Source organism: Pogoniulus pusillus, chromosome 6 (genome assembly GCF_015220805.1).
Source record: "Pogoniulus pusillus isolate bPogPus1 chromosome 6, bPogPus1.pri, whole genome shotgun sequence".
Lineage (NCBI taxonomy): Eukaryota > Metazoa > Chordata > Aves > Piciformes > Lybiidae > Pogoniulus > Pogoniulus pusillus.
This window is the reverse complement of record NC_087269.1, coordinates 20,519,294-20,536,739: the sequence shown is the minus strand read 5'-3', so window position 1 is coordinate 20,536,739 and position 17,446 is coordinate 20,519,294. Positions and strand designations below refer to the sequence as shown.

The following is a 17,446-nucleotide window of genomic DNA, read 5'->3' as shown; positions in this document are numbered from 1 at the left end:
CCTTGTTCCACTCTGAATTTTAAGCCTAGCCTGCTTTAAAAGTGGTTAGTGACAAAAATTACACAGAGGCATAGGGAGACAAGGCAGTTAACTCTGTTGAGGCTTCTACAGCAGTTGTTTTGGAACATGTAACAGGAAGCATCATGACAAAATCCACTGCCAGGTCTGAAAGGGCTTACCACACAACTTTGAAACAAAATCAGTAACTTGTCCATCTGTAGTTTCTTCTATAACATAAAATATATTTTAATTTAAGTTTAATTAATTTTACTTGACTTCATTAAATCAACTGCTCCTGGATTATTTGCTTTCCCAGAGCACAGCTCTGCCCTTGTAGCCACACTGAAAGTCTTGACTGATCTTCTATTCTCCGAGAATGTGTGGGAGAATTACTGCTTATTCCAAAAGAGAAAGCTTTTGAAGTAATTCAGAAGGGAAAAGCAGAACTCATAGCTAATTCCCTGGACTAACATTCTGGACAGTCAATCTCTGTCTCCCTTACAGAGTTCTTGGGAAAACTTGGGCAACATAGTTACATGCATAAACTCACACATTTGTGCTGCTGTTCCCAATACATAAAACTGCATTACTGGCACCCCCCAGCTTTCTTCTGCTTAGTCTTACACTGTCAGAGATCCCCACAGTCTGGTGGGACTCAGACCTCACACAGAGCCTTGCATGCAGCAATTCTGCAGTAAATGCTAGATGATTTCTACCATGTGGACCTATGCCATACACTTTAAAACTATTACAAAATTTACTAAAAGAAGGAGAGAGAAATCCATGGTTTTAAAAGCCCTCACTGGGATTGTGGTGTTTATGAAAGAACAGCTTGTTTGCTTTCCTTGCTAGGTAGACTCATGTATCAGGTGCCTTAGGCAGAAAGAAGACTAAAAGAACAGAAGGATTCCAGGGGCTTAGACACAGAACCAAAAATTCTAGAACTTAATTATTATAAGGCAGTAGGTTTTCTCTCACTGCTGTTAGACATTTTTTTTTCCTGTGTAGATGTATAAGAAGTATGAAAAAATTATCCTGTATACAACTCCCAGTTCTAGCATGGGCTTTCTCAAGTGACCTTATGCCAGTCATTCCTGCCCCTGTACTTCAGGTACAAATTAGCATATAGCAACCCTCGTGTGCAATACAATACAGCACTGCCTAACCTGTAACATTGCTGGTGATGTTGGGAAGAGTAGAAATAAAGGAACAAGGACTGAAAGGAGACGCCCCTGAAATAAGTAAGATAAAGAGTTCTTGTATAACCCTCTGCTTTCATGCTGCTCTTCTGCAGATCTGATGATTCATTCACAGAGCAAACTGGTTATCAAAGAACAAAAAAAAAAAAAAAGCCAGGCACTGGAAGGAGGGCAGCAGAGCACCAGGACTGCTCAGACCAAAGAGCCTTGCAGTCTCCAATTTATATCCAAAACCATGTTTATATAGTTGTGAACAGTACTAATGAAAGGTGCTGGCAGTATTAGCAAATGAACCCTTTTCTCACAGTTAAAAAATTGGTCCATACTGATGTGATGTATGTGCTTTAAAGACAGCTTTTACAAAAGAGATCTGAGGCAGTTCAACACCTAGAATTCTTCAGGAATTTTCAAACAGTCTCAGGCTAAACCTCTAATGAACTCAAAGAGTCTATGCAAGAGGCATTTACAGCTCACATTTTTTATTTATTAATTCTGAATTATTTCCAACCTGGATTTGACACTTCCAGTTTCATTCTGAACTTGCCATCCCATTAAAAACAAATTTTCTACAGCGTCACTTCCCTACACAGAATAGCCACAGTTTCTTACTTAGAAAAGCCTGACCTATTTTGGATGCTGTATCAGATTTCTGCATTGATGCAATTCAAATACAAAAAAAAAAAGAAAGCAGCAACATATTTTTGTTATCACAGCAACAAATCCTGTACCTTCTCAAGACTGCATCTTTCTCCCTCCCTTTTTTTTAGTCTATATTTCAAGCAAAGAAAAGCTCAGTAAAACAGCCTAGACACTGAAACTCAAGAAAATCATAAACCACCAGTGGTGGAAAAATATGAAGACTTCAAAAGTGAACATGCACAGATAAACTTAATACTGTGCACTTCCATGTGCTCTGACTACAACGAAACACTTCTTGGAAGAGCTACAGCCAGTGAGACTAAGAATGCCCCAGTCTGAAAATCTAGGGAGGTCTTGGACAGAAGTACTTTGACACGGCAGTGGGTCTCCTGCAGGCTTAGAAGAAATTCTGCACCCACATGTTGCTTATCAGCTGGCAAGTGCCAAAACTGACCTAATTACCACAACTGAAAAATATTAAAGCCAGACATAAGTACTAGCAAGAATCACAGAAACATTCCAGTTGGTAAAGACTCCCAAAATCATCAAATCCAATCATTATCCCTGCTCTTCAAAGTTCACCCTTAAACCATATCCTCAAGCACCACATCCACATGACTTTTAAACACATCCAGGGTTGGCGACTCAATCACCTTCCCTGGGCAGCTCATTCCAATGCCTGATTATGCTTGCTGGGAAAAAAATGTTTCCTAATGTCCGGCCTAAACGTACCCAGTTGCAGCTTGAAGTTATTCCCCCTCGTTCTATCAATATTTACCTGTGAGAAGAGACAAGCAGCAGCCTGTCCACAACATCCTTTCAGATAGGTGTAGACAGCGAAGAAGTCTCCCCTCAGCTTCCTCTTCTTCAAACTAACCAGCCCCAGCTCACTCAGTCGCTCTTCATAAGATTTATTCTCCAGGCCCTTCACCACCTTCATTGCCCTCCTCTGCACTCACTCCAGCACCTTCACATCCCTCTTGTAATGAGGGGCCCAAAACTGAACACAATACTTGAGGTGTGGCCTCACCAGAGCAGAGTACAAGGAGGCTATTACCTCTCTATCCCCACTGGACACAGCACTTCTAATACATGCCAGGATGTCACTGGCTTTCTTTTCTACCTGGGCACACTGCTTGCTCAAACATTACTGTTTCAAAATCCCACACAAAAGGGCACTAGTGAAGCAGCCAGCACCCAACCACTTTATCCACCACATTCCTTCAAGCTCAGGTGTGTCATCTCCCACTGCAAACGTCAACAGTGCCCTAATGCAAACAATGTCAGTCACATCAAACCCCTCATGGCACCTGTGAGGATAGCCTGACTTCTAAAACAACCAACCTGATTTCCCCTCCCTCCTACCCGAGTTTGCTCCTAAACATCCCTGTTTACAACATATTTTTATTTGCTATTTCATATATATATACACACACACACATTCACTACATACATGCAGATATATATACACACATACATACTACATACACATTTGTATGTTCTGGAGGCCTCTGGAGTTTGTCCTGATAGTTGCCTGTGCTAGTTTGAAGCAGAGTAGAATGTTTTGGTGAGAAGGACTAGATCATTGGCTGTGAAAGGAAAACAATGGTGATGTCTACCCCCCTCAGAGTCTTGCTGAAGAAGAAATGAAAACATTAGATAACACTCTTGCCATTTTTTTTTCTCTCACTCTGGCTGGGCTGCTGACTGAGAAACCTCTCTCTAACACACCATCCACTCACCTTTGCTTCTTAACCTCTTGGCAGAACCTCTATTTTTCCTTGGGACTGGAGTAAGGTTGAGAGGGGCAGGGGGAAGGTGCAGGGGTGGTTGAGAGCCCCTCCTGGGGACTCAGGTTTCTGGGAGGGGAGTTGTGTTTCTGTATTACCTTTTACCTTGTATATTTCTGTCTATAACAGCATATATTGTAAATATCTGCTTGTATATTGTGCTAGCTGTAAATAAATAGCTTCATTTATATTCCCAGAGACAGCTGAGACTAGTCTGGGTGATTTCTAAAGTGTGGGGAACACCCAAACCATCACATATATATACACACATACATAGTACATACATATATGTATGTTTTGGAGGCCTCTGGAGTTTGTCCTGATAGTTGCCACAGAAGCCTGTGCTAACAGGAGCCTCAGAGTTGACATGTTGTCCCAAAGTGCCACCAGTAATTAACTACAAACAAAATTCTGTGCCTGGTTGTTCACCACATGATATATTCCTCTAAGACTTCAGAGGAATTCTGAAGACTTCTGAATAACAATGAAAAAAAAATTATGTAAAACATCTGTGCTGTGCAGTGCAGAACAGGTACTGGGCAGGAGACAAACCCTCATCTGCCCTCACCAGTAACTAGCAGAGGCCTTGGGGAAGTGATACAGCTATGGTGATGTTAATCATATGGTTAATCAACCAGGTTGGAAAAGACCTCCAAGATCATCCAGTCCAACCTAGCACCCAGCCCCACACAGTTAACTAGACCATAGCACCAAGTGCCTCATCCAGTCTTCTCTTGAACACCTCCAGGGATGGTGCCTCCACCACCTCCCTAGGCAGCCCATTCCAATGCCAATCACTCTCTCTGGCAAGAACTTCCTCCTAACATCCAGCCTATACTTCCCCCGGCACAACTTGAGACTGTGTCCCCTTGTTCTGTTGCTGGTTGTCTGGGAGAAGAGACCAACCCCCACCTGGCTACAGCCTCCCTTCAGGTAGTTGTAGGCAGCAATGAGGTCACCCCTGAATGGAATCCTATGTATCTCGCTGTGGAGGTTTGTACCAGTGGATCCAAGCACTATGACTGCAGAGAAAGACTACATTACAGTCAGATCTATCTTGTTTGATCACACCTTGGAGATTTCCTGCCTTCATCAGCTACCTGGTTCAACTCCTCGCATCAACCAAAATAGCTGCTGCCATCACCAGCCAAGACACAGGGTTTCTCCCTGCACTGTCCCACTGAAGAAGCCCAATGAGCCTGACCTCCTTTGCAAAAACCACAGACCTTTCAGAGTCAAAGAAGGCTGGTGGATTCTCAGCTCTTGGAGGTTACATAATTTTCACAGCTAAGCAAAAGGCAATGCAATAAGCAGCTGCTGTGAACAGCCAAAGTGCCATAAAAAGGTATTTAAGGTATTTCAAGGCCTGTTTCTGCTGCTGATTCCGCTGGGGTGAACCTGGAGCCAATGCAGAGAATTAGTATGATTTCCCCAGGTTCATACCATGCAATTCGGATCAGAATTAGGCCCAAAGTGACAAAACCCACAGGAGCCATTTATTGTGAGCGTGCTTCTTGCTCCACAAGCTCAGTTCCCATTACACACTAGACAAAGAGAAGAGTCAGCAAACCACAACATAGGAAAGAATGTGCTCCCAGCCTCACTGGGACTCAGCTTGGAAGAGCAGCTGCTGCTACAGCTCCTGCTGCTGCTGTTTTCCTGAATTTCACATCACTACCACTTGATGGGAGGGGGGAAAGAGGAGGTGAGTGTTTCTGGGGGCGGAAGGAAGTGATGTGATTGCAAGGCTTGACTCTGCTCCTGCTTGCTTTGGAGTGACTCCTTCTAGCTTAGCAGAGCTCCATGCCAGTATAAAACCAGTGAGCACGTTAAGAGTCATGCCTACCCCAGCCTGAGATATTTTACTGCTGTTTGTGACAGCAGCACTTGGCAAGACAGGCTGGAAACCTCCTCTTCTTTCCCCAACAGGCTCCTAGAGGCAGTAGAAGCCAGAACTCAGAGAAATCAAGCAGCACAACCCAGGTGCCACTCTCAGCCCAGTTATTTCAGCAGGGAAACACCTGGAGGGTTAGTTCTAAGGTGTCTGTCCTAGGGCATGTGTGATTCAGTTACAGCTAAACTCATTGTTAGGAGCCTATTACAGATCAACCTAGCGCAATAAAACATCAGACCTGCAGCTTATCAGCAAAAGTTAAAATCCTAGCACTACCCTAACAGTAAATATTTTCATTACTGTATGTACACTGAGAGAATGCAACAGGACCCAAAGCCTCTCTTCCCTGCTGAAAGTGAGAAGATGAAAGCTTTTGAAGATACAGAGCTGCCCTTTGTTTTATTCCCTGCCACCACACACACGTGGCCACTACAGATTAGCTGAAGGCAGCAGCTCTAGAGATCCTGGAGCAAGAAACAGACCCGTTCTTACAGATTATGGGTTTGGCTTGGCTTATGGTGTGAGGGGAGTAAGACATCCACCGAGTTTGCAGGTCTCTGCAAGTCTCTATCTCCTTGAGCTGATGGTGTTCCTATACAGGCCCATTGTTCAGAAATGTGGCGTTTTATTATTGCTATATGGACAGCTCTTTGTGGCCACAACCACATAGTAGACAACAGAATTCTTGCACATGGCTACTAAAAGCAATAAAAGCAAACCCTGAAGCATCTAGTTTGTTGTGGTTTCAGACACGAGCATGTTCATCCAACCCTCTGCTCCTTTCTAAGCCAGCAAAGCATTTGAAGTGACATGAATCCTCCTCTCCCAAACAATGCTTCTTACAAAGCATGGTAGAGGCCTTGGCTGGCCTGGTTGATTCACCCAGGCAAGGAAGGTCTAGTTTATCTTATGTGCTCCAGTGGCAATCAGAAACACTGCAGAGACAGCTGTTCTGAGACAAATCCTTGCTGCAGACTACTTCTAACACTAACGAACAAGACAAGGGCTGGAATGGAGAGGTGAAGAAGCAGAGAAGTGACTGGAAAAAAATTAGTCCTAAGCCAGCACCCTGAGCACACTTGAATCCAAAAGGTTTCATTACCAAAACCATTAGATAGCTTTTCTCCTAGAAAACTACCGACAGTCTGCAGCAACGTTACAGACTTCCTGCAATCCTGCCTCAAGGCGTTGTTATTTGTTCCTTCTAACCCAAGTCTTGTCAGCTTGGTACTACAGCTCTTGCTACATCCCCAGCCAACAGAAGAGCAGAAAACAAAATCCGAAAGCCATGCTCAGACTACACCCAACCCTTTCAGATCTCCCTGTAAAGCCCCAGAGTTGCTCTGAGCAGCACCAGGCTAGAAGATCTGCCCCTCAGCATCTCAGTCATCCTCAGCATGACATAAGGAGTAAAGCAGGGTGTTCAATCCCAGTCACACTGCACTACTCTTAACAGGGTGCAAATCATAGTGAGGAACGGGGAGATAACACCCCTGAGTTGTGAATAACTCTCAGGAGTCAATTAATTTTCTCTGCACTTCAGATTAAAAGGTTTGGTCCTACTACACCTCACAAATTCACAATTCACACCAGCATTTGGCCTGCAAGCTCAGACAACAGTAATGAAATTCTCAATCACACAAACAAAAATCCTAGGTCAGTGGGAATCTTACGGCTTACTTCCTTGGCTCAAGCCCCAAATAAATCAGATTTAGTTACATGCATAAATAGACTGCAAATGACAAGCTGCCATGGCTTTTTCTTCCTGTTAACTGTACACATTTTATGTCAAATAAACACTAGCCATTAGCTTTGCCTTGTGTTCTACAAAGAATTTTTTTTCTTCAGGCAAAAGGGAAGAAAATTGGTTTTCCTGAGTATTCTTTTTCCTGCCAAAAGGCAAATCTGGAAGAATAATATCAGGCAAAATACAAACAAATAAAACCTGGTTCCAATAATATAAATACGCCTGAAGTCAAATTAAAATTTACTTTGGAGCATTCCAAGCAATTATACCTGGTTGTAGGAAAGATCACAGCACTGGCTGAGATACAACCACAACAAAGAAAGATGCAAAGGCAAAATTCCAACACATTATGTTTTGGAAACAATAAAGGTTGCTTATGGGGCAGCTGGAGAGTAGAAGTGTCCCATAGATAATGTGGTTACATTATAAAGGCGGGTGGGGGCGGAGGGGTGTGGCAGAGAAGACCACAGAGGAAGAAGACAGAGAGACAGAACAATTTTTAAATACACTCAACACCATCTAAGGATGGTGCTGTTTAGACAGCAACTCAATCAATACAGCTGACTTGCATCAGGTCCTACATCTTACGATAAAATGAATTCTAGCTGCAGCAAGTAGATATTCTTGGTTACAGAAAAGGGTGTGTTCAGTGGCAAGTTAAGGTAGTCAACACAAGATTCTCAAATGCAGTTGAGTTAGGTGGCAGAACATGTGTTCAGGCACCTATCCTTGACAACATTCTCATTTCCAACTACAACAGTGCTGTTAGCCAGACTCTTACCTTCCTTATACACTGCACAAAACCTGCCCACAGAATGGTACTGGACCAAGATAGTGCAGAGATGCTGCAGAAGCTCCCACAGGTCCAGATCTGTCCTGGGACTACATGGGCAAAGGAAGAGGGACAGAGGGCTACAGTGAGAGCCTAAAGCAAAAAATACTCCCCAGTGTTTGTAATTCATGAATGTTAAATTCATTCAGGTCTTTGGCAAGGAAGTCATTAGGGTGAGGGGTATGCAAAAAGCACAAAATGCATTTACCAAAGTCTCATGCATTGCTTTAAATATGGCATATTGTGAAAAGAAAAGGTATGTGGAAATCAGTAATTCACTACAGATGCTTAAAATGAGAAAAGCTGGCCCAGAACACCAGCTCCTGGAATGCCTTTTGCCCCGATGGCTTTTTGGTTTGCCTTAACTGATTTAAGAAGTATGAACCTGTTTCCCTTGAGACAGCTCCTTTCTTCACAAAACTCGCTTTTTGAAGTTGTGGAGGGGGTCACAGACTCAAATCCCAAAGTCAGGAAAGAGATGAGACTGTGTACCTAATTTCAAATCTAAGCAGAGGTTGTGTTCCTCCCCATAAATTACCTACCAGTGACATTCACCTCCGCAGAGAAGCTTACCAAGTTTAAAGAAAGGCAGCTGGAAGGTAGAATGCAAGTAAGATGCTGGCCACATTGTACTGATGTCTTTACCAAAGTTGCTGCTGACAGAGATGGTCTTAGGAACACAGCAGACCAACCAAAACTGATGTACAAAGCAGTACTGTTGTAGGCCCAAGAGGAGGGAACACCATGAAGACAGCCTATCTAGGAAGTTTGGAGGAAGATGAGGAATGGGGAAAAGGTCCAGCTTCCTCAATAACAAACAAAAAAAACCCCATCCAAACCCCCTGCTCTAAAAGAAAATCAGCCAGAGCCTCACCCAAGACATTTGTGCTGTCATGATCTGTCTTGTATAAAGAGACAACGTTTTCCCAAGGCTGTGTGGCTCATTTTTCCTCAAAATTCAAACAGCTTCTTAAACATCCAGCAAGGAAAATGAAAAAAAACCCCAAACTTCTGACTATCTCATTCTTCCTCCCCCATTTCTGATCCTGTCCTACAGTTTAAAAAATAATCAAAGAAAAGTCTTTGTATTTGGTAAATATAAACTATAAACAGCTCTGCAGCTCAGCTCTGTCAAGCATCGCCAGCAGCAGATATTTATGGCAGTTTTAAGTCCTTACTTTGAAAGGTTTTCCATTTGTTGCACTAATAAACAATCATCATGATGCTATCAGGCACTGTTATAATTAGAAAACACTAGAGGTCAGTCACCCTTTCTGCTGTGCAAGTGCATTTCAATATGATTACAAACAGCAGCTGGATGTTAACAGCACGGCAGGGATGAAAAGAAGTTATTTACACACTCAAAAAATCACAGAACATTTCACAGAACATTAGAGGTAGGAAGGGATCTCCAGAGATCATCAAGTCCAACCCCTCCCCCAAAGCAGGATTCCTTAGGGTAGTCCACACAAGAGTGCCTCCAAGTGGGTTTTAAAAATCTCAAGAAAAGGAGACTCCACAACCTCTCTGGGCAGCCTGTTTCAGTGCTCCATCACACTCACTGTAAAGAAGTTTCTCCTCATGCTGTAATGGAACGTTCTACGTTCAAGTTTGGACCCGTTCCTTGTGTTATTAGTGTGCACCACCAAAAAGAGATTGGCCCCATCCACTTGACAGCCACTCCTCAGATATTTATAGATATTGATGAGATCCCCTCTCAGTCTCCTTTTCTCAAGATTAAAGGATGTCACTACAAGACATGGATTCATTGTTGGGTTTGATGTCCTTAAATGTCTTTTCCAAACAAAACATTTCTATGATTTTAAGACCTGATTAGTCAGACAATCAAATTCTTAAGAGGATCTGTCCTCAACATTAGATGGAACTGAAACAAGGCCTTCATGCACAACCAAAGCAAATGAAGCAACCAAAGCGAGAAATACTCGGCTTCCACTATGTTTGGCTTAAAAGCTATGCTCATTTGAAAGTAAACATGAGATCTTTGATATCACATGTGACTTGATCTTACCACATGCCATAAGAAAGATATGCCAACTGCACTGTATGCTGCTGCACCTCAAGCAGAGTGAGACACTTAGCTACAAACAAAAAATTCTGTTACTTCAGTATGATATTTTAAAGTCTTCCACTACACCTCCCAGTAAACTCAAGCCTGTATAATTCATAATGTATGACAGAGGCAGCATGATTGCAGACTCCAGGCAGTTGCCTCTGCAGCTAGCAAATGTCCAGTTTTCCTAGCTTCAAGAGATTTGCTCACTTAAGCATCCCCATAGGCAAGACAGTCCTAATGTGGATCTGGCAGGGCCAGCCAATCCTAAGGAGGACAGTGGCAATTCTCCCTCCCACAAATGCTTATTTTCCCTTTCACCACACCAACTTCTTAGACACCCAAGGCTTAGTTCCACTGCTCTGATATTACCTATCCCTTGGAGACAACGTAAAGGGCTGCAATCAACTCCAGGCAGAGAAAAACTGTACAAAATCAGAGAGGTTTGACTTTCTTCTAATTGGCAGCATATATATTATACCAATAACTTCACCAGCAGATGATCTTTTCCATCTGATGACTATTGCCTGCAGGACTAAATTCCCATAGACTGCCTGGCAGAATGAAAAGGAAAAATGCCCCAATAAAGTCACTGCAGTAACACACAGTGCTTACATGCATACAGAGAAAGGTTTGTTATCTTCCAATCTGCCTCCTACTGATATGAGAACACATCTTTCTACGGGGCAACAAAGAAAAGCAGATTTAAAGTAATTTTGGTTCACTCAGGCTGACTTCAGATACAGTGTCTGTCATTCAGCTAAGGAGTGCACTACAGGGTCACGGGATTAAAGCCTGGAGTTTTCACACAGTTAATGCTTCAATCCTATTGTTAGACAGCTAATTGAGACTGAATGCATCCAACTCCAGACTGGCAAGGCTCTAATGAAGGGAGACAATCTTCAAGCCATGTGGGGACACTCTGTGGTGTGTAGGGCTGGGTTTTTCTGGGCATTCTCCCATTAGAAATCAGAATCCTTCTTGGATATGTATCAGCATAGAACCAGTTCCAAAACTATGCGACCACTGTATTTTCAGATTTGACCAGTTACTTCTGACTGGCTTCCTGCCTTCTCCTTACCAGGAATACCCTGACTTTCTCAACATTAATGGATTAGCTAATTCCTTCCCAATAAACTGCCCCAAGATCTATCTGCCCCAAAGCCTATTCACACATTCAATTCTCCCTGCATCCATAAAGGTAACTGTGCTGCACCAAACGTTATAGAATACAACTGGGACTAAATACATCCTCAGCCAGCATGGGACCTATGGCTCCAAAAGTCTTACACCCCAGTATTACCCATATGGACTGTAATGCAATCTCATCAGGCCAAAAATAGCTTTGCCACCACGCTGCCACAGACCTGGCAGGAGCAAAGATGGTTTCTAAAACCACTTAGGGACCCAATTAACTTTTACTACAGCTTTTTACCAAAGAGGAACTTAATAGTGTAACTCTCAAAGGTTATAAACACTCAGTTTGTAACTGAAGCTAAAGAGAATTTTCCTGCAGGAACCGACATGCCTGAATTTTACTTCAACAATAATCAGGTCAAATTTCCACTGTAGTAACTGGATAACACCTAGACAAGATACAACACCTGTAGCCTAATTAAAGAAAATGTATGATCTCATGTCTACAATACTGAAAAGCAGCTTGCTCACACAAACAACTTCCCATTGCTTGATGTATCAGTAACTTTGACTGAATCACTCTCTTCTCTTTCACAATTTTCCCTAATACAACATGAATGGTAACAGGAGCCTCCCCACTAAAGTGTTTTCTGATCTACAGATGAAAAGAGGCACAGGAGTGCAGTGTGGTGATTGCTAGGAGTAGTACACAATGTCATTGTAAACAAGGAAACTGCACTGAAGAAGACAGATACGTCATAGACAGAACCCATATTGCAATCATCGTTTATTATTAAAAGGAATTCAGTATAGGAAGTGAGCATAACAACAGTTATGCTTTCACCTTGAAAGTGAGAGTGAATCTGAGAACTAACGCTAGCCCCCACAGAGCTCTTTGTAGACAAAGGTTACTTCAGGAACAAATTGCAGTACAGGAAAACAAAACAATGACCACATGGTGCGTCGGTGCATCTTCTAGAAAGGCAGATGCCTTTGGTCTTCAGATCACTTTGCTTTAAAAATAGAATCACTACTTCATGATATTTATTAAATTCTTCTTGATCTTGGGAATATACTGGCTCCTGAATAGTGGTGGCTTTTTGCCTCATGCAGTCTCTGCAGAAGGCCTGATACACCAAACAGTTCTCCCATTCAGGAAACAGTCCCAAACAGACTTCACATCTTTCTGGTGAGTAAAGATCACAAAGTAGAGGCTCCAGTCTTTCACAGCACCATGTCACTATGAATGTATTAGATAACACAATTGTCACATTAAGTGTATGTGGGAAACAAACAATTCAATACTTTAACTTTTGGCTGTTGAGATGGAGCAGGGCACCAGGAGAAACAGCTATTTGCACCTTCTGAAAAACACGTGTGGGTGCACCAATATAGCATTCACTTTGCCAGTGCCTGCTATAACATGCCTGCAAATGTGAGCTTAACCATACCCTCTGGCCATAGTTCAACAACATGCTAGCCTAGTTTAGGTATTTGCCAGCCTATTTTTATAGAGGTACTCAAACACAGGTTTAGACAATTCCAAAGAAGTTGAGCAGAAACGAGTTTTACAAAACGTTACAGTGAGTCTGTAAAAAAGCAACCACTTCTATACAGTCTAGCCTCAACTTTAGCTAGGTCTGTACAGCCCTCAGGTGACATCTCTCCTTAGCCCAAGTCCTGACACCTAGTTCCGTGCGTTCTGGGGACACCGACCACGTCCTTTCAAACTCAACTCCCCGCACAGCCCATGCTGCAACCCGAAGGCAATCTCATTTTCCCGATTTGCACGTGCAAGTAACTGGGAATAAAGCACCGTGCTCCTCAAAGTGCCCCACTTGAGAAATGTACAAGTTTTGGGAAGCAAAACTATAAGGACCTTGCCCCACAAGTAACGTTAAGCACCAAAGGAGGTGTCGAGAAGGCATCCAGGGAGGCAGGGGAGACAACGTCCCTGCTGCTACGAGAAGGCACTGAAGGGTGAATAAACGTTTTTAAATGCGACTGTCACTTACTTATCCAGGACGAAGTAGAGATCAAAGGCGCCGTGACAAGAGCGCTGCTCTTCTTGCTCTTCCTCCTCCTCCGGCCGGGCACAGAAGATCAGGCTCCCCATTGCCAGCAAGAAGCAGCACAAAAATGCTGCTTTCTGCACGCTGGTACTGCAACTCGCCATCTTTTCCTTTCCTTAATTCTTTCTCCTCCCCCAGTCTCTTTCTCTCACTACAGACCTTCCGGGCTCTTTGCAAACACCGAGGGCAGATTTAAAAAAAAAAAAAAAACCACCCAAAAAACAAACAAACAAAAAAACCCAACAACAACAAAAAACCCCAACAAACAAAAACCACACCACCCACCAACTTCAGGATCTCAGCTCAGCCCTGCAAGCTCAAGGCAGCCCTGCCCGCCAGGCACCGGACTGCTGACTCAGGGCAGGGGGCTGAGCTCGGGCGGATGGTCCCCAGAGTCCGGTCCCCATGCCCCGCCGCCTCGGCGGCTGCCCCAGGCGGCTCAGCCCCGTCCCGCACGGAGAGAAGCGGCTCCCGTCGCAAGGGCCAGAGGCAGGAAGGGCCAGAGGGAGGGGGGCGGGGGAGAAGAAGACAGGATCTTATGGGGGAAAGCTGAACAGGGACTTTCCTGTTCCGGGATACCGATGTGGGAAAGGCTGCTGCGAGGTTAGGGGCTGCTGTGCCCCAGGCCCATCGCCTCTTCGCCGCCCACCGCGGGCACAGGGCGGGCGTCTTCCCTGCTTGCATCCCTCCTTCACTCTCGGACTGCCTGCGGGACGCCTGGCTGCGCTGCGGGGCATCGCTGCGCGCTGCTCTCCCTCTCGCCCGCGGCCTCGGGCAGCGGGGGGAGTCCTGGCGTGACTGGGGCTGAGGGGCGTAAGCTGCCGGGGCGCGAAGAAGTTGCAGTAGGAGATGGGCATAATTACAAAGTCCTGTGACAAAACGGGAGTGGGGGGACGACACGAGGGGCACTTAATGAAAAAAACTCTTGCAGATGAGAGCAGTTAAAAAGGTTAATGCTTGGGGGCGGGGGTAAGGGCAGGTTTTCACGACCTTCTCTTGCCATAGCAGTTATTTATCTTCTATGGTAAAAAGACTAGTTTACTTAATGCTGGAGCCTGCGCACATCCTGCAGGCAGTAACAATGAAACGAAATCTCTTAATGGAGAATTTGCACAGCGGCATAATCACTCCTCGCCTGTTACACAGGTTACAAAGCAGTGCCCTAAAGAGCTGACCCAGCTCGTCTGGATGCTGTCTCCAAAGTTTGAATAATTAGTAGCTTCCAGCCTCTTCCCCTTCCCCCACACCCTTTGCAGCCCCTAATTAATGAAAAGAGCCAGGGGGAGGGATGCGAAGCAGAGTCACTTTGCATGACAGAGTTTGGACTAGATAATTCTCTTTCTTCGGGGAAGGCTTCTGAAAGCAAGTCAAGGTCGAGGGAATCCATCCCCTGTGGGGTGCTGGCATGCTGCCCCATCGGGCCGTAGAGCCCCAAACATCGCTTCGCCGGGCGCCTCTTCACCCGGGAAGCCAAGTAATAACGCTCTGGCCAGGAGCCCTTCTACGTGCGAGGAGAAAAAGTGTCACCTCCCCACGACAGAGTTTGGCCCCCGAGGGGCACAGGACCCGCCCGCGCCGGGCTCAGCCCGCTGCCCTGCAGAAAGGCGCGGAAAAGACTGCGGTGTGCGAACTGCTCCCCGCGGCACACGGCAGCTCTGTTCTGGGCCCTGCCGGCTCCGCGGAGTGTGCCCACGCAGCGGGAGGCCCTCTTTCCCTCTTCGCCCGACAAGGACACGCGTGGAGGCGGCTTGTGTCTCCCCTCCCCCCCTTCGCCACGCAGATCTTCTTCCCCGTCGAACCCGGTGCTCCACTAGCAGCCCTTCGAGTATTTTGTCGCCCGCAAATCTGAAATAAATTTTGCATTGCGGGAAAAGCATCTAGGTTTAGTTTTCCCTGTCTCTATGCTGGAGCTAGTTCAGACACATCCAACCGCGGCGGCAGTTGGGGACTTATCAAGGAAAGATTAGAGGGTCCACCGGCTTTCAGTTGCTTTCTCAGTTTTAACTATGCACGGCTAGAAGTTGAATGCCCTGCTTAAGCTAACCACTTTAGAGGATTTTGCTCACTGGCCAGTTGAGACCCAGCGATTACTTAGATCGTGGAGAAATACAAGGAAACCACATCCTCCCTAGTGACATTCACAAAATATGAGCAAGCAGCGGCTGGGCAGCAGGCATCCCCCTTCCTCCCGCTCCGCAGGGCTTCGGCCTCGATGGTGCCCGCTAGCGTCCGCAGTCTGCATGGCCCCCGGGAGCCACGGTCCCTCATCACACTCTGGCTGCTCTCGATTCCCACTGCTCGAAGGGGCCGCTCTCCTTTTCCATTTTTCAAAACAAACAAACCAAACCCACCTAATATGTTAATAGAGTCGGATTCCTTCGTGAATATCAGATTGTTTCGCATAATAATGGGACAGACTACAAGGGAGACTTCAAAGCAAAATAAGGCACTACAAAGAAAAACTGGGTTGTACACTGTTTTCTAATCATGTATATTGCCCTTCTCTGATCATTAATAAACCATCTTATTCTGCAAAGAGACCCGGCTGCCTGACCTGCCTTCTCCAAAGGACATACAGTCTCGGCGTGTAGGGCATGTTTTAAGGCTTTCTGAGCGCACGGAAAAGCCATGATACTCTCGCCATTAGCGCTTGGCTAGCGATTGCCACTGTTCGTGCGAAAAAAATACTGTGGGCTGTGAGGCCAGCGCTCTGGTAGCCCCTCCCGGCTCGCCTAGCCGCTGCGAGGAGGGTCAAGGACAGCAAGGGGTTTGCGAGCTGTCTGCTTTCGGCACCATAGCCCCTTCTATTCAACAAAACAGCATTTCCGACCCAGCAGCAGTTGTCGCATACACCGGGCGAGCCTGACAGGTCCGAGGTGTGCGGGGAGTTAGCGTCCAGGGCAAGCTAGCGGAGAAGCATGGGGATCTGGACTAGCAGAGCCACCGAAGTCCAGGCCGGGGTCGCAGCCCGTGGTGTGCCGATGACCCAGATCCCCGGTCTCCTTTGCTTGGGTTTTGCTCGAATAAAAATCAAACCAAGCACCAGCTGAAGTGATTGCAAGATGCGGATCTTGCCCCGGGGCGCAGGTTACCTCAGCGTACAATCTCACCGCGATTCAAGCTCCGTAAAGGCAGGTGACAATGTCTAGCTACCCCTTCCTACGCCTTCTGCAGCTAAAAGACTGGCCAAATATAAACTCTTGCCATATGAAATGCAGTGGGAACTGTTCCTCTCGGTTTCCTGACAGCAGCACCCCAAATCAGAAAGTGTTTCCAGAATATTGAAAAATGCCATCGGCACGCAAACCTGTTGTCCTTGAGAGGGTGGTGGGATAGAGATCTTCCCAGAGCCGTGCGTCAGCCACCAACCCCTCATTATGCTCTGCAACGTTATTTTGTTCTGCCTGAGCTAAAAGTAGACAGAAACTCTTGACTTTATCCTCGTAGTCCCCGTAGCACAGAACACGTAGAGTGTGATTCACTCTATTGGTATAGGATTACTCTTTAATTGCAGCAAAAATCCGTGCTTTCAAAAGCATTAAAGGGTTGACGTTTCTTTTGCCGATACAGGCCAATATTCAGATCACATGGACACTAATCAAATAACCCAGGTTATTTCATTTGTCAACATGTTCATAAGAATTTTCTACCAGGCGTTAAAGGCATTTATATGGAACGACATCTTTCAAAAGCAATGTCGCTAGTCTAGATTTAGGGAATATTTGATTATGACAAGACGTTTGATGGTTTTATTTTACATACCAGCTGTGCCACAAATCGTTTCATACTTCAAACAAATTCATTATTTGGTATCCTCCCAGTCCTTTATTTGAAGCAGTAATTTTCATTTTAAACCATTCTTGTCAATACCTGCAGCTCCCGGGACAGCTTTTTACTTTCAAAAGTGTTTTCAGACGCTTTAAAGGGCAACTGGCAGGAAACCTTTGGAGGTGGTTTTGGTTTGCGTTTTTCCACTTTCTTCCAACTTTGGAAGAAACTCCCCTTTTCGAAGTACCGTTACAAGGCGGAATTCCCTCCACCTTCTAAGCCCCCCCTCGCCAAGGT

The 17,446-nt window shown here is 45.2% G+C and overlaps 1 protein-coding gene across 1 annotated transcript in view; it reads right to left on the bottom strand.

The window, feature by feature from the left end:
- The window catches only part of ANTXRL (ANTXR like), a 68,280-nt gene extending 51,838 nt beyond the window's left edge, over positions 1–16,442 (bottom strand). The window contains 1 exon segment of the mRNA XM_064144785.1: positions 13,325–16,442. Within this exon segment, the coding sequence (XP_064000855.1) occupies positions 13,325–13,485 (161 nt within the window). The 5' untranslated portion in view covers positions 13,486–16,442.
- Positions 16,443–17,446: the final 1,004 nt, after the last annotated feature.